We start from the raw sequence: 17,888 nt of genomic DNA on the forward strand, positions 1-17,888 counted from the left end.
TATATATATATATATACACACACACACACACACACACACACACATACATACACACACACATATATATACACACACACATGCAAGATTTCCTCAAATGCTAGCAAATGCCCCCGCTCCCACTTCTTAAAATCTTCAAAAGGGGTACAAGGCTAATAAGCGTTCAAGGGGAGGAAACATCTTGTCGGGGTGTTTCCAATCTCCGTAGAGGAATACTTGGAACAGTGGGTCTAACAGTGTTTGCAGTGTTAAGGGCTTTAAAGAACCCAAGGCTGGGGACAGCAGTGGTAGAAACAACAGGCTGAAACTGTAGCTACCGTCAGAACCCCTGCAAGGATTTCCAGAACTCTTACCCTCAAAAATTCAGCTCTGTTCTTCTTTTGGTGAACAAGTACGCTGAGAAAATGTTCTCTGTTGCCCAAGGAATGACTTACCAAAGCATCTGCATTGTGCTTCAGTTTCTTTGCCTCCTGCAGGTAATGATCAGCTGAATGGTTTCTAGAAAAAAATAGCACAGCTTATTTAAATATTTCGCTTTAACATACACACACAAAAAAAATCAATAGGCTGTTGCAACTATGTTAATACTGTATGCAATCACAAAACCAAACATTGAGAATGTAGATATATTGGCATCAGATGGACACTGACTGTAAAGAATAACTAGGGGTGTTAATTTTTCTTGGTATACAGAGCACAACCTCTAGATGTCACTGTTTATACTGCCTCCCATGGTGCCTTCCAGTATTTGTCACTTTGTTATACACGTGTTCACAAAACAAGAAATTCTGATCTTCATCTTACCTGTCTTCGAATGAAAGCTTGGCCCTTCGTGACTTGCTATCAATCGGTGGTATGAAGGCTAAGGCAGCAGCAGCAGTATTTGATGTTTTTTCCTAAAAAAAAAATTAAAAAAAATTGCCATATGCTTAAGGTTTTTACATATTGTTTTCACTAAAGATGCTGCTGTTAGTTTTCCGGACTACTGCATGGCTTTCGGTCAAGTAAGCTATAACCATAGTGTACCTGGACCTCTTGCGTCAATATAACAAGTATGTTTTTTTTCTTTTTCTACCTAATATTCCAGTAATTTTCTGCAGTAGACCTTAACTGAATGTAGGTTTGCCTTCAGCAAAGTTTGCATACCAAAAGCTTACATCCTGTCAGTAATCCCATCTACACATCCACCACCTAAGCGGAACACCTGGACATGGAGTAAAAATTGAGAGGCTGTGTATGGTTATGGAAAGCAGTTTATTTTTAGCCAAAAGCTTTTTTCTAGTTTTGGCTAAAGAATAGCAGGTTTAGACTTTCGGTCAAGTTTTTAATGCGGTCTGTGTCCCCATTGGCGAGATTTACCCCTGTATTTGTACTGTGACCATTGTCACCTAGAAATAAAGTGAGAGGGAATTCTAAATTATAGAGTTGTCCACAGGACAAGGGGTAATGGCAAGTCTTTCAATGAAAACACTGCTCCGGGGACAACAGTCTAAGAAGGGAATTTCCTTCCTAGTTTTGGAAAGAATGAGGAAAGGTTATAATACCAGTCAAGGTTTACTGATATACGGGGCTCTGTTAGAGAAACTCTGTTCTGGGAGCAACCTTTTACCAGGAAGTGATGGAATATCTGTAACAGGGAGAAAAATACAAATCTGGCATATGTTCTACAAACAAACACCTACCCAACTATAAAAAAAAAAAGCATTTTTACTCCCGTCTGTGTTGTGAGTATATTGAGATTTCTTCTCACTTCCTGTTCTGGGGACAACACCCAGACAGAAGTGCAGGAATCTAGGAATGTTTCCAATGGAGCCTCAGATGGCAGTGAAACCTGACAGGGGTTCTAATCCCTCCCAACTCTATTCAAACCCTAAAAATAAATTGTGGCTATAGACTTTAAAGCAGGACATGTTCTCAGTCAGGCCTTAGGGCATTGATTTACCACGCGGTCCTGTGTGGTCGATCGCACTGTGGGCGGGGGGCATATCTACAGCGCCACTGGCATGAATGGCACTGTCACGCCCCCTCCCGCCCCAGAACGCAAGGAGACTTTGTGTATGTGATCCCTTGCGTTCAGGGCACGGGACAGTGCGAAGAGCTGGTGGAAACGAGCCCAAGGCTGTAAGGAAAGCCCCTTATAACCCTTCCCAAACTTTCTGTCTGCCTCAGCTGTATATAGCAAGCACTACAAGAGTGGATAACATAAAAACAGGGGAGGTTCCTGGATGTTTTGGGGGAGGATGGGGTGGTAGGAGACAACTTAAGCAAACCCTGCACAAAGGCCTTCACTAGAGAGAGAGAGGCAATCAGATTCTGGAAAAGAACTGCAAAGGTAGAAAAGTGACCCTTGATAGTACTCAAGGATAAACGCTGATCTAGACCAGACTGAAGGAAAGATGCATCTTACTGAGAACTTCCTTGGTTCACATCAAGCAAAATAAGTCTACCACGTATGATGGTAGACATTGAGGGAAGTTGAACTCCTAGACCTTCAAGAGTGTAGGGATGACAGTGTCCTCTGTTCTCCAGGACCTTGGCTTCAACAGCCAGGACATTACAACATGCGAATGAGAAGCAGGGTGGAATATACCGGTCCTTGAGATAGGAGATCTGGACAATCTGGAGTCTGCTAGGAGTTTTACCAAATCTGTGTACCAAGGTCTCCGGGAAGAAATGTTATGCATAAAATGCCCTCCATCTTGATCTTACAAAAGAGGAGAGGAGAGAAGAGTTTAAAAAAATATCAGGCATAGATCCCCGACTCTGGTGACAAACTGGTCCAGTTTGTTGTTAAACCTAGACGCTATAGGCTCCACATCTGGCCTACTCCTCCGGTGACAAGGGTCTTAAAGGGTGGTGAAGGGACCATCCGCCGGGGTGCAGACTGACACTTGGCGAAGAATCAGGTCTGCTTCTTTTTGAGCGACTCAACTTCTAGTGCCTCCCTGATGGTTGAAGTAAATCATGGCTGTTGTGGTGTCTGACTGAATTAAACAGTGGGATCTAATGTTCAAGGGACAACAATCACCCTGAACTCTAGGATGTTGATCTGGAAGCAAGATTCCTCTGCTCCACAACCCCGCACCCCCTCCTACACTGTCATCTGTTGTGAACACTTACCAGCGTTTGGAAAGGATGGATTTCCCCGATTCCAGGGCCAAGCTGGAGATGCACAATGCCAGCACAAGCCTAGCCTTGCTGGATAAGCAAATAAGGGGGTTCAGGAACTGAACCTGCTTCTACTAGACAGCTATAATGCTGAGCTGCAACGGCATGGCAGGAAACTGAGCACAGGAGACTGCTTCAAAGAAGGCCACTATCAAGCTCAGAACCTTCATGCAAAAGTGAATGGTTGGGTGACCACTGGACCAAAAGGGGAGCAGAGAGATAGGATCTTTTCTGGGGGAAGGAAGACCCTGGACTGAGCCAAAACAAAGTCTAGGCCCATGTAATGAAAGGATTACAGCATCGACTGGAAATTCAGAACTCATCTAACCCACTGTGGGGTTTATATCATCAAATTAATGTTGGACAATAAGGCTTGCGCCGATGGCTCTCTTAGAAGGTCGTCCATGTACCCCATTATGGAGATTCCAAAGCAGAGCCAAAACAGGGGACAGCACCTTGGTGAAAAGTGCAGTAAACAGGCTGAACAGAAGGGCAACAAATTGGTAGTGTTGAGTGTTCACAGCAACATGCCATAGGCGTTGATGGGCCGGAAAAATGGGGATGAGCAAATATACATCGTTGATGTCAACCGATGGCAGAAAGTCTCCCAGGCGAGAGGCAATAGCAGTAGATAGATTGCAAAGGTTTGCTTGCATGTGCATTCCTGTCTGAGCAACTGAGAAGATCTCTCTATATGTGTGTTCCTATTCCCACAGCATACCTAAAAATATTTCTCATCTTTGAGATAAATCTGTGGAGCAGGCCTATAAACAGACTGCATGCTTCTCTCCTCAGTTTCAAACTCTGGCTGTCCTCAGAAAGACTGGGGGCACTTTGGGCTTCACTTCCGGGGGGATCAGGGTGTTTGTGCACAGTTGTTCTGCTCTTTGTATGTGCCGTCTGGGGTGTCCGACCTATGTGCTAGGGAAATGTTTTCCTCATTAACATACACTGCTTCTATATCTTTAACCCTTTTTATTGGACAGACAGTGATCAAATCCAATTTACAATACTGAGCTCTGCAAACATAGTACAGTCAGGGTTATTTATGGTCATTTTCCCAGCCCTCCTGCATTCCAGATGAAAATTCAGTTTAGAGAAAACTAGTAATATATAAGCAGTGTATAAGAAGCAGTATGTGATGTGAACAAGAACATGTAACTAGTATAAAATGGATGTTATCTCAATTTGGCTGCAAAAGTGCAAATATACTTTAATAACAACCCGCCTGCTGGCTTTGCAATTATATGGGCCAGTAGGCGTCAGATCACTACACTGCCATGGAATGTTTATAGGCACCATTCAAGATTTTGGGCCGCTAATAACTTGACTCAATACTGCAGAACCAGGCAAGAATGTGTGAAGTCCGAACTTACATTTAAATACAACCAACGTGAAATATCCCTAAAATCAGATATGCATTCAGATATATGTCCTTTCAGTGAATATAAACCAAAAGGAACAACGTTCATTTTTAAAGCCTATCTCAGGAAAAAAAACTGCCCCTACAGTGGGGCTACCACCTTTCTACAAGGGCTAACTGCTTGTTAATGTCCAGGAGACGTGTGTAAAGGGATTATTTGCATGATCTCTGCATGCACCAAGACCGTCACCCGCCACGCTCCGGCAGTTGGTTGCCCTCTGGTGTCATGGCATACAACGCAGGTTCATAGCCCTGCATTATATGCAAGGACGCCGAAGAGCAGCCCACAAGCTGAAGCGTAGAGGAGACGAAGAAAGCAGACTGCCGGGACAGTAGAGATTGGATAAATACAAGTTCTTTGTACAGGTTCCCTTGACATTAACAAGCAGTTAACCCTTGCAGTGCGGGGGTGGTCTCACTGCAAAGTTTTTTCCCCCAGAGATGGGCTTCAAAACGGTACTTGAACCAGTTTTAGCAGAAACCTTAATGAAAAAGCAGTTCATATTTCACAACAAACAAACCAAGCTGGAACTGGACTGCAAGATTTACCTTGGGTTCTTTCGCACTGCTAGAGCTTTTTCCTTCAGTCTTTCTTTGCTTAGCAGAAGAACTGCTCTTGGTGCTGCTCTCCTTAGTGCTGCCGCTGCTGCTAGACTTCAAAGAGGATGACTGACTGGCTGATCTTTTCCGTGTCCCATGCTCTGTCTTGGCATCTTTCTGCTGCACGGGTTGAGCTGGAGATGGCAGAGGATCTTTCTCTTTTACTGGATTCTGCTTGGATGACCTAATACGCAAAAATAAAACCCAAACACTTACATATATGGCTCAATCCATAAAGAACCCACTAGTGCCAGCTCAACACAACAATGAAGCCAGCATTTAAAGGACCGTGCACCGTATATAAACATGAGGTAAAATTAGAGGTGTTCCTGTTCATTCATAACTTGTGGATATTGTATGAGTTACTATGTACACAATTATGAATGAACAGGAAGTGATGTAGATCATTCATAACTAAAACATAGTAACCCATACTATGTCCAGTTATTTACAAGCAGTCAGCGATCACTGACCTGACTGCTTGTAGCGCTCTCCATCCTGACTCGCTGTCACAGGAGGGTGAGGCGGCAGTGCGGGGAGGAGAGCTCAGTCTATTTTGACAGCCAGCCGGCTTGGGCTCCTGTAAAAGCGCACAACCGTCTCCCCCCCCTACACCGCTCTCTGTCCTGAGTGGGGCAGTGGGGGAGGAGAGCTGTTTCCTCCCCCGCACTGCTCAGCCTCCTGTAACATTGCGGCTCACAGCGCTCTCCTACCCCATACTGCTCGGCCTCCTCTGACAAGTTTCTCTCCTCCACCCTGGACCCTGCGCTGTGTCAGAGGGAACACAGCAGCACACAGCGGGGAGGAGAGGAACTAGGCTTACACAGAAATTTCGGCCAAAAGATGGCACTTTCTGGATTTGCTAAAAGTGCAATTTTCGGCCGATATGTTTCGGTGGCCGAAATTTCCGTGCATCCCTAATTAAAAGGTCTTGTATGCAAAACCAATCCAATATGTTAAGAAAAATGACAAATCCCCAATACCATACCCTTTTACTTATAACGACTTACTCTCTGCTAGATGACTTGTGGCTTGATGCTTTTTCTTCTAGCTTTGGTTTCTTGCTATCATTCCCCCTGGATTCATCATCAATCTGTTAAAAAAAATAAATTATTACAAAAAGGCAATAAAAAAAAACAACCCCTGTATAAGAAAGTAAACAAGATATGCTTACACACTTTCCCATACATTGTTAGCATGACAGCAGGTTGGGTGAAATCTCCTCAAAAATAACGATGACAGAAACCCAGGAAAGGTTGAAACCCTTCTCTACACTAAAAAAAGAAGTAATCTTTATCACATTTTGTGTCTTTGTTGGAAAAATAATATATGGATGTTAAGTGGCGACACTAGGAACAATATATAGGGGGGGCACATAAGATACCACAGTCAGATCTGGGGGGGCACTAATAATTTTCATTGCATGTCGCAACCGATGGGCGCCGAGAGCTGATTTAATTGCGGATGGCATCTGCGCCCTGCAATTGCGACAGAAGCTGCATACAGCATGTGCTGGTTACTACTTAACCTCTTGCCGTCCGCCCGTAGTAGAAAAACGGACGGACGGCACAGATGTTACATCACTCAATAGGAGCGGAATGTCTTAATTGTAAGGAATGGTGCCACCTTTTTTCTTGGTCAAATCAGCAACCACCATTTCTAGGTTGTTAGATTGTATGGTATTCACTAGGCTTTATCAAGCCAGATCTGTTTGAGAGATTTAAACTCAAGAAGTGACACATACAGGTATACAGCAAGACCCAAGAAAGAACCTTTTACTCCTCACCAACTTCCGGTAGTTCTTAGGCTATAAAGAACTGCACTGTTTTGGAGTGAACTTGCATGTGAAGACAGATTTTAAATAGGACTTTGCCCTTTGCAAGATGAAAGTCTCAAAGTCAGGGCAGCCTGTGGGCTTTAGCAGGGTTCTCTGGACACACTGAGCAGCTTGAAAGCAGAAATGCAGGGTGTATATTTTAGCAACGTAATAGATATCGCTTTTGAAGCTTAATACGAACTTACAAACAGTTGTGTTGTCACAAAACAGTATTTCACTTCTGTAGATGAAAGCATGAGGGCCTCTCCCACAGCTTATCAGTTTCATAGCAAAGGTAAGCCCCATTTCCACATACCACGTACCATAATGGACTTTGGAAGCAGTGGGAGTTGCACAACAAACTGTTTTTATAAAATACAATCACAGATTTGTCCTATCACATGAACAGTCCCAGTATTGTAATAAAGATGAACTGTTATTAGTGAGTCAATCACATATGAAGGGAAACAGGATTTTTGTACTTGCTTGAAAATCTGTTTCAAAGAGCTGCCTGTAGGACATTATGCTCAAACTTTGCATCAGCTGAGGACTGAAAATCCACCTGGTAAAATGTAGCAAAAACTATGAATAGAAGGTCAGGCAGTAGATTTGCAAATATTAGAAACAGGTGTCAAGACGCCCAAGGTGCACATAATGATCTACTATAATGAGCCTTGACTGGAAGAGGTGGAACCTTAACCCTAAGCCTACAGGGTCGTAACCACTAAGAAAAGGTGGATCGAGGAGACACAAGACAGGCCACTTAAACATATCTCCAAGCGGTGATGGTAATGAGGAAGGTGACCTTGTGAGTTAGAGTTGACCGAGGACAATCAATGACTGATTTAAAGAGTTAATGGATGATCATTCTGACTGAAGAGCAGACAGAATTTGGTTGAAATCCCACAAAGTCACTGAAGGTTGTACTGCTGGGGCTGTATAAGTGACAGCCCCAGCCCAGATTTGTCCCTTGATAGTTCTTGTGGCCAAATGTTGATCCAAACTGAAATGCAGAAAGGTCAGGATGCTTTTCCTGGGTGAAATTTTCTTGCCTTCCACCAGGCAAAGTATGCATTCCATGTGCAATTGTAAACCTTCCGTGACATGGACGTCCTAGCTTTTAAGAGCTTAGGAATTAATCAGAAAGGTCCCCATCTCTCAGGACCTGGGCTTCAACAGCTATACTGTCAAAGTCAGTGACCGTGAATCAGGGTAGTAAACCAGCCCCTGTGGTAGAAGATCCAAATGATCTGGAAGAGCCCTCAGGGTGTCTTGCCAGAAGTTTGATGAGAGTGCAGTAACACATCTGCCTGGGTCAGTTTGGTGCGATAAGAATCACCAAAATGCCTGCCACCTGGATCCTGCAAAGAAAAAGTTTTGGAGGAGGAAATGCATAGACCAGGTTGTACTCATAGCACAGAGCTACCAAGAGCAATAGTTCACCAGGTCCTGCAATCTTCAGTCTGGTTGGCTGGGGCATCCGAGGCATTCAATCCAGATAGCGGCATAAGAGCTCAGCATCAAAACCAAGACTTGAGTACAGTTTTTTTTAAAACGCGTTCAGAAATGAAAATTCTTAACTTGGTTAAACTTTTATTTTCCTAAAGAGAAAGGAAGTCCAAATATATACTCACCTGAAACTCAGAGCCAGTTGGCTGGATGGCCCTTCTACTCGGACAGTCTAAGGTCCTGAGACATCGCTGGAGCAAAGGAAGAAACAGGCGGCAGGGACCGGTCTAACAGCCAGCCGCCTCCCAGGTTCAGGTGAGTATATGTTTTTTTTTGTCCCTAGACAAAAACAAGCACTTAACCCTTGCAGTGTGGGGGTAGCCCCTGTGCAAGGATTAAGAATATTTATTCCTGGAGTTGTTCTTTAAACTATTAATGTTAATCCCATGCACAGTGGCAGCAATCTCAGCTGACATTTTAGGCAGCACATAATACTCTTTAAGAGTACAAAAATGATAACCAAGCAAAACACACTATATGACTTTACAATCACCAACCTTGTGTTTCCTCTTTCCACTGGTTGATGTTTTTTCAGTTTGCTTCTGGTTTTCTTTTGGATGTTTTTCAGGAGCAGCCTTTTCAACCTTAGGTGGTTCTGTGTCCTTAACAGGTCTCCCTGGTATTCGAGTTAATAGGCTCAAGTCAATTTTTACAATAAGAGGGTATCTGTCCTCAGGTTCACTTAGTGGTGAAAGAAGCTCCTTCTCTTCCATAGGAGAGAACAATCGCTGTCGGAAAAAGCTATCATCCTCCTCAGTGGAAGGTTTGGCTGGAGGAGTCCTATTGCTCTCTGAATATTTGGGGGTTTGGGATGAAGGAGGAAGGCTCTCAATTTCATCTGAATCAGAGGATGAGGTATCAGTTTCAATAAATTCCTTGGATTTCTGAGATGGTTTTGCAGTCTTGTACTTTTTCCTCTCAGTTGCCTGCCGGGGAGATGACTTGGGCTCTTTTTTTATATTGGGTTTTCGTAAACCCTTTGTGGCTGCCTTGTGTCTATTAGGAGGCAAATTGGTGGTTGTTTCTGCAGTAGTGACACTTTCCACTTTGAGTTCCCTTCTTGGCGCCTCGACTGCTGGTTTGTTTGGTTGTTTCTTTCCAAAATTTCTTCGTTGAGTTGCACTCTCACTGTTGGCTGGAGACTTCTGTCTTCCCCGGCTCCCCTCAGAACCCTTCTGTGCAGCCTTGGTTTCTCGGACTGGTGTAGAAGCACTGGACTCCTTTGGTCCACTAGGTTCTGTATAGCCAGTTCCAGTACCCAGCTCTTGGACCTCCTTTTTGTAACCTTGTGATGATGGAATATTGCTTTCTACTGAAGATGCTGGAGACACTTTGTGTGGGTTCACTTTATTCAACCAATTGTCCAACTGCCACTTATTTGAAGGTGGAGGTTCAGGCTTTAAATAGAAGACAACAAAGAAAAGTTAAAAAATAACATTCAGCAGTGTAACAATACATTAGAGTTACTCTCTTTCCAGATGACAGCAATAATGTATTCAAAGACTTTCCTGGAAAGATGCAAATAAGAAACCTCTCGCTAAACAAAATGTTCCTTGATTTGAATGAATTCCTGTCAGAAAGTGTTGTGTTAAGAGACAAAAGAAATAAAGTAATGTATAACGTATAGTTGTATAGAAGAATGGTGATGTTTCTTGGGAAATTACGTTTTTTTTTGTCTATAAAGCCAATTGCAAATGCAATGTGATGATTTCAACATGACTTTCTTATTCATGTAAAAATCGGCAGTTTTTATGTACTCCCATGACCTAGTCACTGTCAGGTTCCTTTCCAGTAACAGAACATCTACATAAAATATAAATCTTTTACTAAAACTTAAAAAATGCAAAAATAGAAAAAAAGCACAAACAGCCATGACAGCATTACATAGGGTAGAGCCAAACAAAATCTCATGGCTATAATTACTTAGCCGTAATCACGACTCCCCAGGTGCTGGTCTTATAGGTGCGTCTCCACCTTCGAATGTAGTAGTATATGAACAGACCGCACTACACAGAGAATTCCAATACTTCAGACTTTATTGAAATTCACAGCAAATCCAGTGTAACAGTGTAGGTAAAGCAAATGCCAGTCTACATAAAGGTCTTTGAATAAGCCTACAGAAGAAACATGTGAGAGGTTGTAGCTGGTCGGGGGTTTGCGGTGCTGGTATTTGCCTTTACATACACTGTTAAGGTGCCCATACACTGTACGATTCTCGTACGAGAATCGCGGGAAATCCAGCGATCGTACGAGAATCGTACAGTCTATGGAAGGGAAACGGTCGCACGTCTTCCATCGAACAAGCAGGTGGAAAACCCGCCGGGAATCGTACTATTCTCGGCGAGTGAGTGGCCTGCTTGTTCAACAACTGACGAACGGGCCGGTGTGCGCAATTTTCTGTGAATTTCTATGAAGTCTGAAGTATTGGAATTCTCTTGATAGTACGGTCTGTTCATATACTACAGCATTACATAGTGGTTTACTATTGGACGACTTTCTAACAGATAGCTTTGGGGTGTTTTTTTATATTGAAGAAGTTGGTGTTGAAGCATGTGCTAGATTGGGCAAGTATTTTTTTTTAAAAAAAGGACAGGTCTAGCTTTTGCTAAACTATTGCTATCCCACCCCTACTCCCATCCCTGATCATGATAAATTGCAATCGAGCTGTAGCTTGCGGTATACCGAGACGCCGCGGTATACTGAGGTCTCATTCACACCTTGGCGTATTGCACATGTGGCGTCTGTCGCGCGACCGTCGCACGTTTTTTACCACGATTCGCGGTAAAAAAGTCGCGCGGCCGTCGCGCGTTTCCGAAGACTACTTGGCTGTATCCCAATGTAAACGCGCAACAAAACGGCCCAAAGTAGTACCTGTACCTTTTCAGGCGTGGGCCGTTTTGTAGCGCGTTAGGGACGGGCGGAAATACGCCAAGGTGGGAACAAGACCATTGAATACAATGGCATTTATATTTTTGAGCGTTTTGTAGAGCGTTCGTCGAGCGTATAACACGCTACAAAACGTTCAGGTGTGAACAAGGGCTACGAAGCCGCAGCTGAAGCGGATCCCGACAATTATGTCTGGATCCGCCCAGCTGGGTGACTGACAGCTGGCTCTCAATTATGTCTGGATCCGCCCAGCTGGGTGACTGACAGCTGGTACCCGCCACCTCCCCCGTCCGTTCCACCAGTCAGCGCTGGCGGATCGGAGCGGGGAGGGGGGAATCCAGCCCCTCCCCTGTCACGGCAGAGAGCCGTGACAGGATCGAGAGGTGAGCAAACGCCCGGTATGTGTTCGCTCACTTCTCGATCTACTGAGCCGACCTGTGACAGTCTCATTGTCACAGGTCGGCTAGAACTATGAGGTGAGTTAAAAGCACTCACCTCATAGTTCTCCTTTAAATGCAGCCCATTTAATTGAATGCAGCAATATAACAAGAATTCCCAGTTTTGACATACACCCTCATTCAAAGTCAAAGTGGGCAGGCGTGGCAAGTGATGGAGTGAATAATTTGCTGTTAACTCACTAGCTTGGAAGGCCAGCTGTTTAGTGATAGTTTAGTAGATGACAGATTTAGTAGTAGACAGATGTGTACTTTTAAGCAAATCTTGCAAAAAGTAATGTCCATATAACAAATCAGGGCCACTTCTGCCATCATATACGTATCATAAAATTATAATGTTAAAGTGACACTAAACTCAGGGGTTAAATCTTAAAAATGCATTCAAGTACCTTAATTATTACCATAAATGTATCCTATTTGTGTATCACTTAGCTGTAGATCCTCAAATCATCTCTGAATTTATGCTGACCCTGTCCTTCCTTCTGGAGGGTGGCTACTTTTGTTCTTCATGGTCCCTGTGTGTTGTAAAGTAGCCACTGCACCAAAGTCACCCCCATGATGGACTACAATCTCACGCTTACTCATCTCACAGACATAGATGGGCAGATCCCTCATCGTCGACAAAAGGAAATAAACCTGCCTGCTCATGAATAAGTTGCACACTGGGACAATCATGGAGCAGTAAAAAATTGCTGAGATCACGCTTGTGCTTCCCTCTTCTACCCACATGTTTACAGTGTTAAACTGTCTGCACTGTGAAAAGCAATATCCTCTTCCAATCCAAGTACTTGTGCAGGGAATGGTAGTAAGCCATAGGCCCTCTGTCAGTATTTATTGCTGTCAGTGTCCATATTCGGAACATTTACCCTTTTATCTGTATTGGTGACCATTGCAACCGAGATAGAAAGTGAAGGAAAATCCAAAATATTATAGTTGTCCAGAGAACAAGAGGCGAGGGGAAATTTTACAATGGGGGCAACTGTTCGAAACAAATATCTGAGAGGAAACCCCCTAACTTTGGGAGATTTGTTGAATCCCTGCAGGAGGGAAGTGAAGGGAAATTTCTTCAAGGGTACATAAACAGCAAAAAAATAACCAGACAGTCTTGGTGGCAATGCATTGCACTCTGATCCAGTTACAACCTAGCTATAAAAAGGGTGTAGATTAAATGGGAGGTAAGACGCTTTTCAACACAACAGATTGACAATATTTCATAAATTTCCCTAACAAAAAACACAAAAGAATGCTCTTGAGAGCCACAGTAAAAAAGTGACCCTGACATACAGTATACAAAACACCATGGTGTTCTAGCCACATCTGCACATTGTAGGGAAGTGCCTGTAGCCAAAGTATGGCCTTAAAGATCAGGTAAATTCATAGAATTACCAAAAATAACACTTACAAACTAGATAGGTTGTAGCGAAATACTGAATTTTCACATTTAATACAAAATGGCCAAACAGAAGTCAACTAGAAAGAAAGCCATAACCACAACTGAGCAAAAAGCAAACCAGTAGTGTGTTGTAAAACATTCATTGTTTACAAACGTACACTTACCTCAGGTGATGCACTACGTGATGGTTCGTTAGCCTCGCTGTCACTAGAGCTGCTCTCGCTCTCAGAATCGGAGCCTGAGCTGCTCTCTGACCCACTGTGGCTACTGGAATCATCCCTGGAATTGTCAGCTCCTTCACTATTATTTTGGGACGGCTCTGAGTTACTAGAGATGCACAAGAAAGAAAAAAAACCACAGATCTTGATGGGCAGGTTGTATCCCAGATTACACATTACATAATGAAACAAACTAAATGTTTTCCTGATCTTAAATTCCACTATAACATATATAAAGGATGCAAAAACTTCAAAGCATTTCGTGTAATCCATGATAATTACAGTAAAATAATCTTCCTAACTGGAGAAGCTTAATGCAAAACACAATTGCTGACTTTTGCATGAGACAGAACTGGTAGAAAAATATAGACTTTGCAAATAAACGATATTGCTAAATGATGCCATAACAAAAGGTGCTCAGACTGGAAAATGTAGCTTTTGACATTTGCAAGAGCTAGGTGCATTCTCTCAAGCATGCTGTAAACAGAAAGATTAACAGCTAAATCTAGTCTTCTTAATCTAAGAGATAAACCGTGAAGGTTGACATGAATTTATTACTGGGAGCAATCTTTGTCTTATTTAAACAATACACATATATACATATAAACACCACATGAAAAATAAATTGAATGATGAAGTAACTAAAACTCCATTACAAAGAGGTGCAAAGGGTAGTCAATTTAGAGTCACAGTTAATCAGCAGCATTTTACAGCCAGAAAAGGATCCTAAATTATCACAAATAAGTTCAGGTAAGTTATGTTGACCAAAAAAAAAAGCTACATTATTTAATAAGTCAAAGTCAAGAATGTAAAAAAGGACAACTTAAGCTAAAGCAAACTGCATTAAAAAAAACACAAAAAAAAACCTGTCAGAAGTTGAAGTTCAATGACCAGGAACAAGCATGCAGCAAGCAAGGCCAGTGGGAAGCCAGAACGTCAGATCTGCATACTTGTTCCAGGTATATAACAAAGTAATAAAAAACTGGAGCTAGCAGGTCAGAGTGAGAGGTAATTAGTGGCTCCCTTCAAGATTTCTCAGTACAGGCTTTCTTTAACCCTTTTCATGAGGCCATGGGCAAATTCAGAAGTGCCAGTATGTGTCTGATAACTTCACAATAACGCTATAACTAATGTGCATACCCGAATAAATGTTATTTATATTTGAGATATTTAGCTTTTTATACATTGTCTTAATACTTTTCTATTTTATGTTACAGGCTGATAAATATGCAGAAATGTAAAATAAAAAAACTATTCCATTTCATTCCTGATAATTCCAGTATTAAAAACAGACACACGCTGCCATCTCTAGGCTGCAGGTTTATTTTCGGCAATGAAGCCTTTAGCCTGTATCTGGTCACGGGTGATACAGCCATCATATGATCAAGAACCACTTGGGGAACTGAGCCTTCAGTGTCAGCCAAGTTTGAGATCTAGCAGCTAGGCAAGGTGTTAGCTGCTAGATCTTATAGGGATGACATTAACTTATCCTCAGAGCGATGTCACATGTTGAGGAACATTATAAGCGGGAATGTGGGTGGGAAAGGGATTAAATAACAGCATGGATCTGTAAGAACATGAGTATCCAACTCATCGGAATCATTAGGTCTGATGTTTAATGGTTGTATAAATGGGCATGTAATATGAAGCCACTGCAAACGACAAGGTGTATTGTATGGTGCAAATCCTGATTAAATACATTCTAGAATTTTAGGATGATGCCATTCACATACACTCTGCTATACAAGTTCAACAGTGGTGGTTTCATTAAAAAAAACATGGAGGAAGTCAACAGCTTTCTATGGCCTCCCACGTCACCAGGTGTATAACACACTCACATGACGTCAGTTTTCTGTGCTGACCTGATTCGTACGCTCCTGCACTAAAAATGCATCCCGATGTATCCCTGTGTTTTATGGGCTACAGTTTTCACGTGCCCAGTCACTTCAGGTTACGACAGAAAAAATACTGCATGTCAAACGGACCGGAAACGCAAAACGCGTCAAAAACGCACTGCAGCTAACATACTGACAGCCCCACGCCAGCAAAAAAAATAAATATTTTTTTAAACTGGAACGCATCAAACGCAGCCAAAACGCACTGCATTAGTAGCACCGCGTCTGCAGATCTGCACCTGATCCGGACCTGATATGTGAACAGGCCCTAAAAGGGAAAGATGGCCCTGCACCTTATTAGGTCTTTAAAAGCAATATATTAGTAGGTGTTTGGTGTTTTTGCTCATCCAGCAATTATTTGTATTGCAAGATGAACGAAAAAAAACCCACACAGGATTGTAAAACTGCAAAGTTGACACATTAACATCTTTTTGTGCTTTTTAAAATTTCTGGGCTGAAAATAAACTCTTTTTGAGCGTAACGATGTAACGGTATGAATTTTTTTTTCCACTTATGATGTGTATTTTCTTTTAACGATGCTGTGAATTAGTGAAATAATATGTGATAAAATAAAAGGAGTCTGAAACTTAAAAAAAAAAAAAAGAAGGTCAGCAGTGCTACCTCATATACTTTCATCCTGCCAGGTTCCCTTTAGCAATCGCAATACCATGCCAGATTTTACTAAACGGTAACACTTATGCAAAAACAATAAATGCATGTGGCAGTTACAACCTGGTGGGGTAATAAGTACACATCAGACATCTGTATACAGTAGCAATCCCCTCTAAAAAGAGTATTCTTCCGACACCTACCTTCCCGGTGTGTTGGTTGGTACAGTCTTATCACAGTCCTGCAAAACAAAAAGAAAAGTTTAGATAGAACGTGAAGCTAAAACCTCTTAACTTAAATAAAGTTGTTTTACTTGCCTTAAAACTAAAAATGTACTGAAATCAAACCATTAATGCTCGGATGATAGGTGAAATACTTAGGGTAACCATTTTTGTGCTGATTCAAACACAACTGGCAGCAGTCAGGCAAGAACACCGCTTTTCACCGACCAAAAAACTCATTATTGCAGACACTTCTTTTTGTTAATTGCAAAAACTTTTACAACACATTTTTCTAATTTTCAACATTAAGCTAAAGATAAAACGTTTAAAAAAAATTATTCGTGCACATACCTGATCTGCATCACTATCTTCACTGCTGCTTAACTTCAAGTCTTCTTTCAGACTACTGCAAAACGCAAACAGTTGCATTACTGTTATACCATCATTGTGTGACTTTAATAAAAATTATAATGCAAAGTCTACTAGGGAACTAGTGTGTTACGTTTTTGTTTTTGTTCAAAGCTGTGATTAAAATGACTATGTTTCAAAGTCCCTTGGAGTAGCAACAAGATGACCCTTTGTTTATAGGAAACAGAAACCTCCATTGACTTATTTACATTGGTAGGCAAAGAAAAATGGTTCTTATTGCCGACTGTATTCGACAAACGCCCCTTTCAGCTTTGACAGCAATGCAACAAAAACAGAAATAACAAAGTATTTCAGGACACATGTAATCATGGACTCCACTGCAGCGGTTTGAAAAAAAAATAATGGCAAGTACAAAAATCCAATTTTCAGTCTCCATATTAAGGAATACAGGATTCAGAGACAAGTGGAATGCCCAAAAGCAGTCCAAGTTATGGGTAGGCAAAAACAGAACACTAACCGATCCCCACAACAACAGAACTTGGGGCTGCCTGCAGATTAAACTGCCTTCCAAAGTACCTTACACCAGAAACTGGCATCAGAAGAGGCCTGAAATTCCACTTGGTGAAACGTGAACAGAAGACCAGCTGGCAACCTTGCAAAAAAGTCTAATTTACAGCTCATAACAAAATCTTACCAGCACAGTACAGACGAGGTTAATTATAGTTACCATATCTTCCAATAGACTCCTCCTTAACATCATAAAGAGGGAGGCTAGGTAGGATTTTCAGCAAGTTAATGAAATTAAAAAGTAAAAAACCCCACAAGGATCCTGTAAAACACTGTAGTAGCTCTGGCTAAGGATCCCCATAGGATGCTTAGGTATGACATATGCATACTTACATTGGACCAAGTAGCACCTGGGAGTTCAGCTTTAAGTTATTTAATGTTAAAGGAAAAAAGTAACAAAGTATAAAGTAAGCGTTATCCTAATTTGGCTGCAAAACTGAAAACACTTAAGACCATAGGCTTAGATGATGATCTGTCTGAGCCACCTAGAAAAAGTGGGGTGCGAAGCTGGTTCCACTTTATGGGGACAATCATATACAGGTATAATCACCCAAACTGCCAAGCCAGCTTCTTAGACCAGTCCATGGAATGTCTCTCCCCCTGCTCTGCTGTGGTCTAAGGTCCAGTAAATCATCACGTCTATACACAGTGCATAGACGTGAGAACGCTAAGGAGCATTCCAACCTGCTGCAGAGGAGGAGACAGGCTGCAGGGAGCGCAATGACAGCTGGCTGGCGGCTTGGAACTTTGTGTGAGTAAATC

At 42.2% G+C, this 17,888-nt stretch overlaps 1 protein-coding gene across 1 annotated transcript in view; it reads right to left on the bottom strand.

The window, feature by feature from the left end:
* Positions 1 to 17,888, bottom strand: part of AFF4 (AF4/FMR2 family member 4) — a 95,809-nt gene that overhangs the window by 11,927 nt on the left and 65,994 nt on the right. Inside the window, exons 9-16 of the mRNA XM_018563228.1 lie at positions 16,542 to 16,596; positions 16,173 to 16,210; positions 13,412 to 13,574; positions 9,011 to 9,910; positions 6,199 to 6,281; positions 5,138 to 5,372; positions 802 to 893; positions 432 to 495 (exon numbers count right to left, since the gene is read on the bottom strand). Of these exons, the coding sequence (XP_018418730.1) occupies positions 432 to 495; positions 802 to 893; positions 5,138 to 5,372; positions 6,199 to 6,281; positions 9,011 to 9,910; positions 13,412 to 13,574; positions 16,173 to 16,210; positions 16,542 to 16,596 (1,630 nt within the window). The remainder of the gene's footprint in view (positions 1 to 431; positions 496 to 801; positions 894 to 5,137; positions 5,373 to 6,198; positions 6,282 to 9,010; positions 9,911 to 13,411; positions 13,575 to 16,172; positions 16,211 to 16,541; positions 16,597 to 17,888) is intronic.

Source organism: Nanorana parkeri, unplaced genomic scaffold (genome assembly GCF_000935625.1).
Source record: "Nanorana parkeri isolate BGI_ZX_2015 unplaced genomic scaffold, ASM93562v1 scaffold643, whole genome shotgun sequence".
Lineage (NCBI taxonomy): Eukaryota > Metazoa > Chordata > Amphibia > Anura > Dicroglossidae > Nanorana > Nanorana parkeri.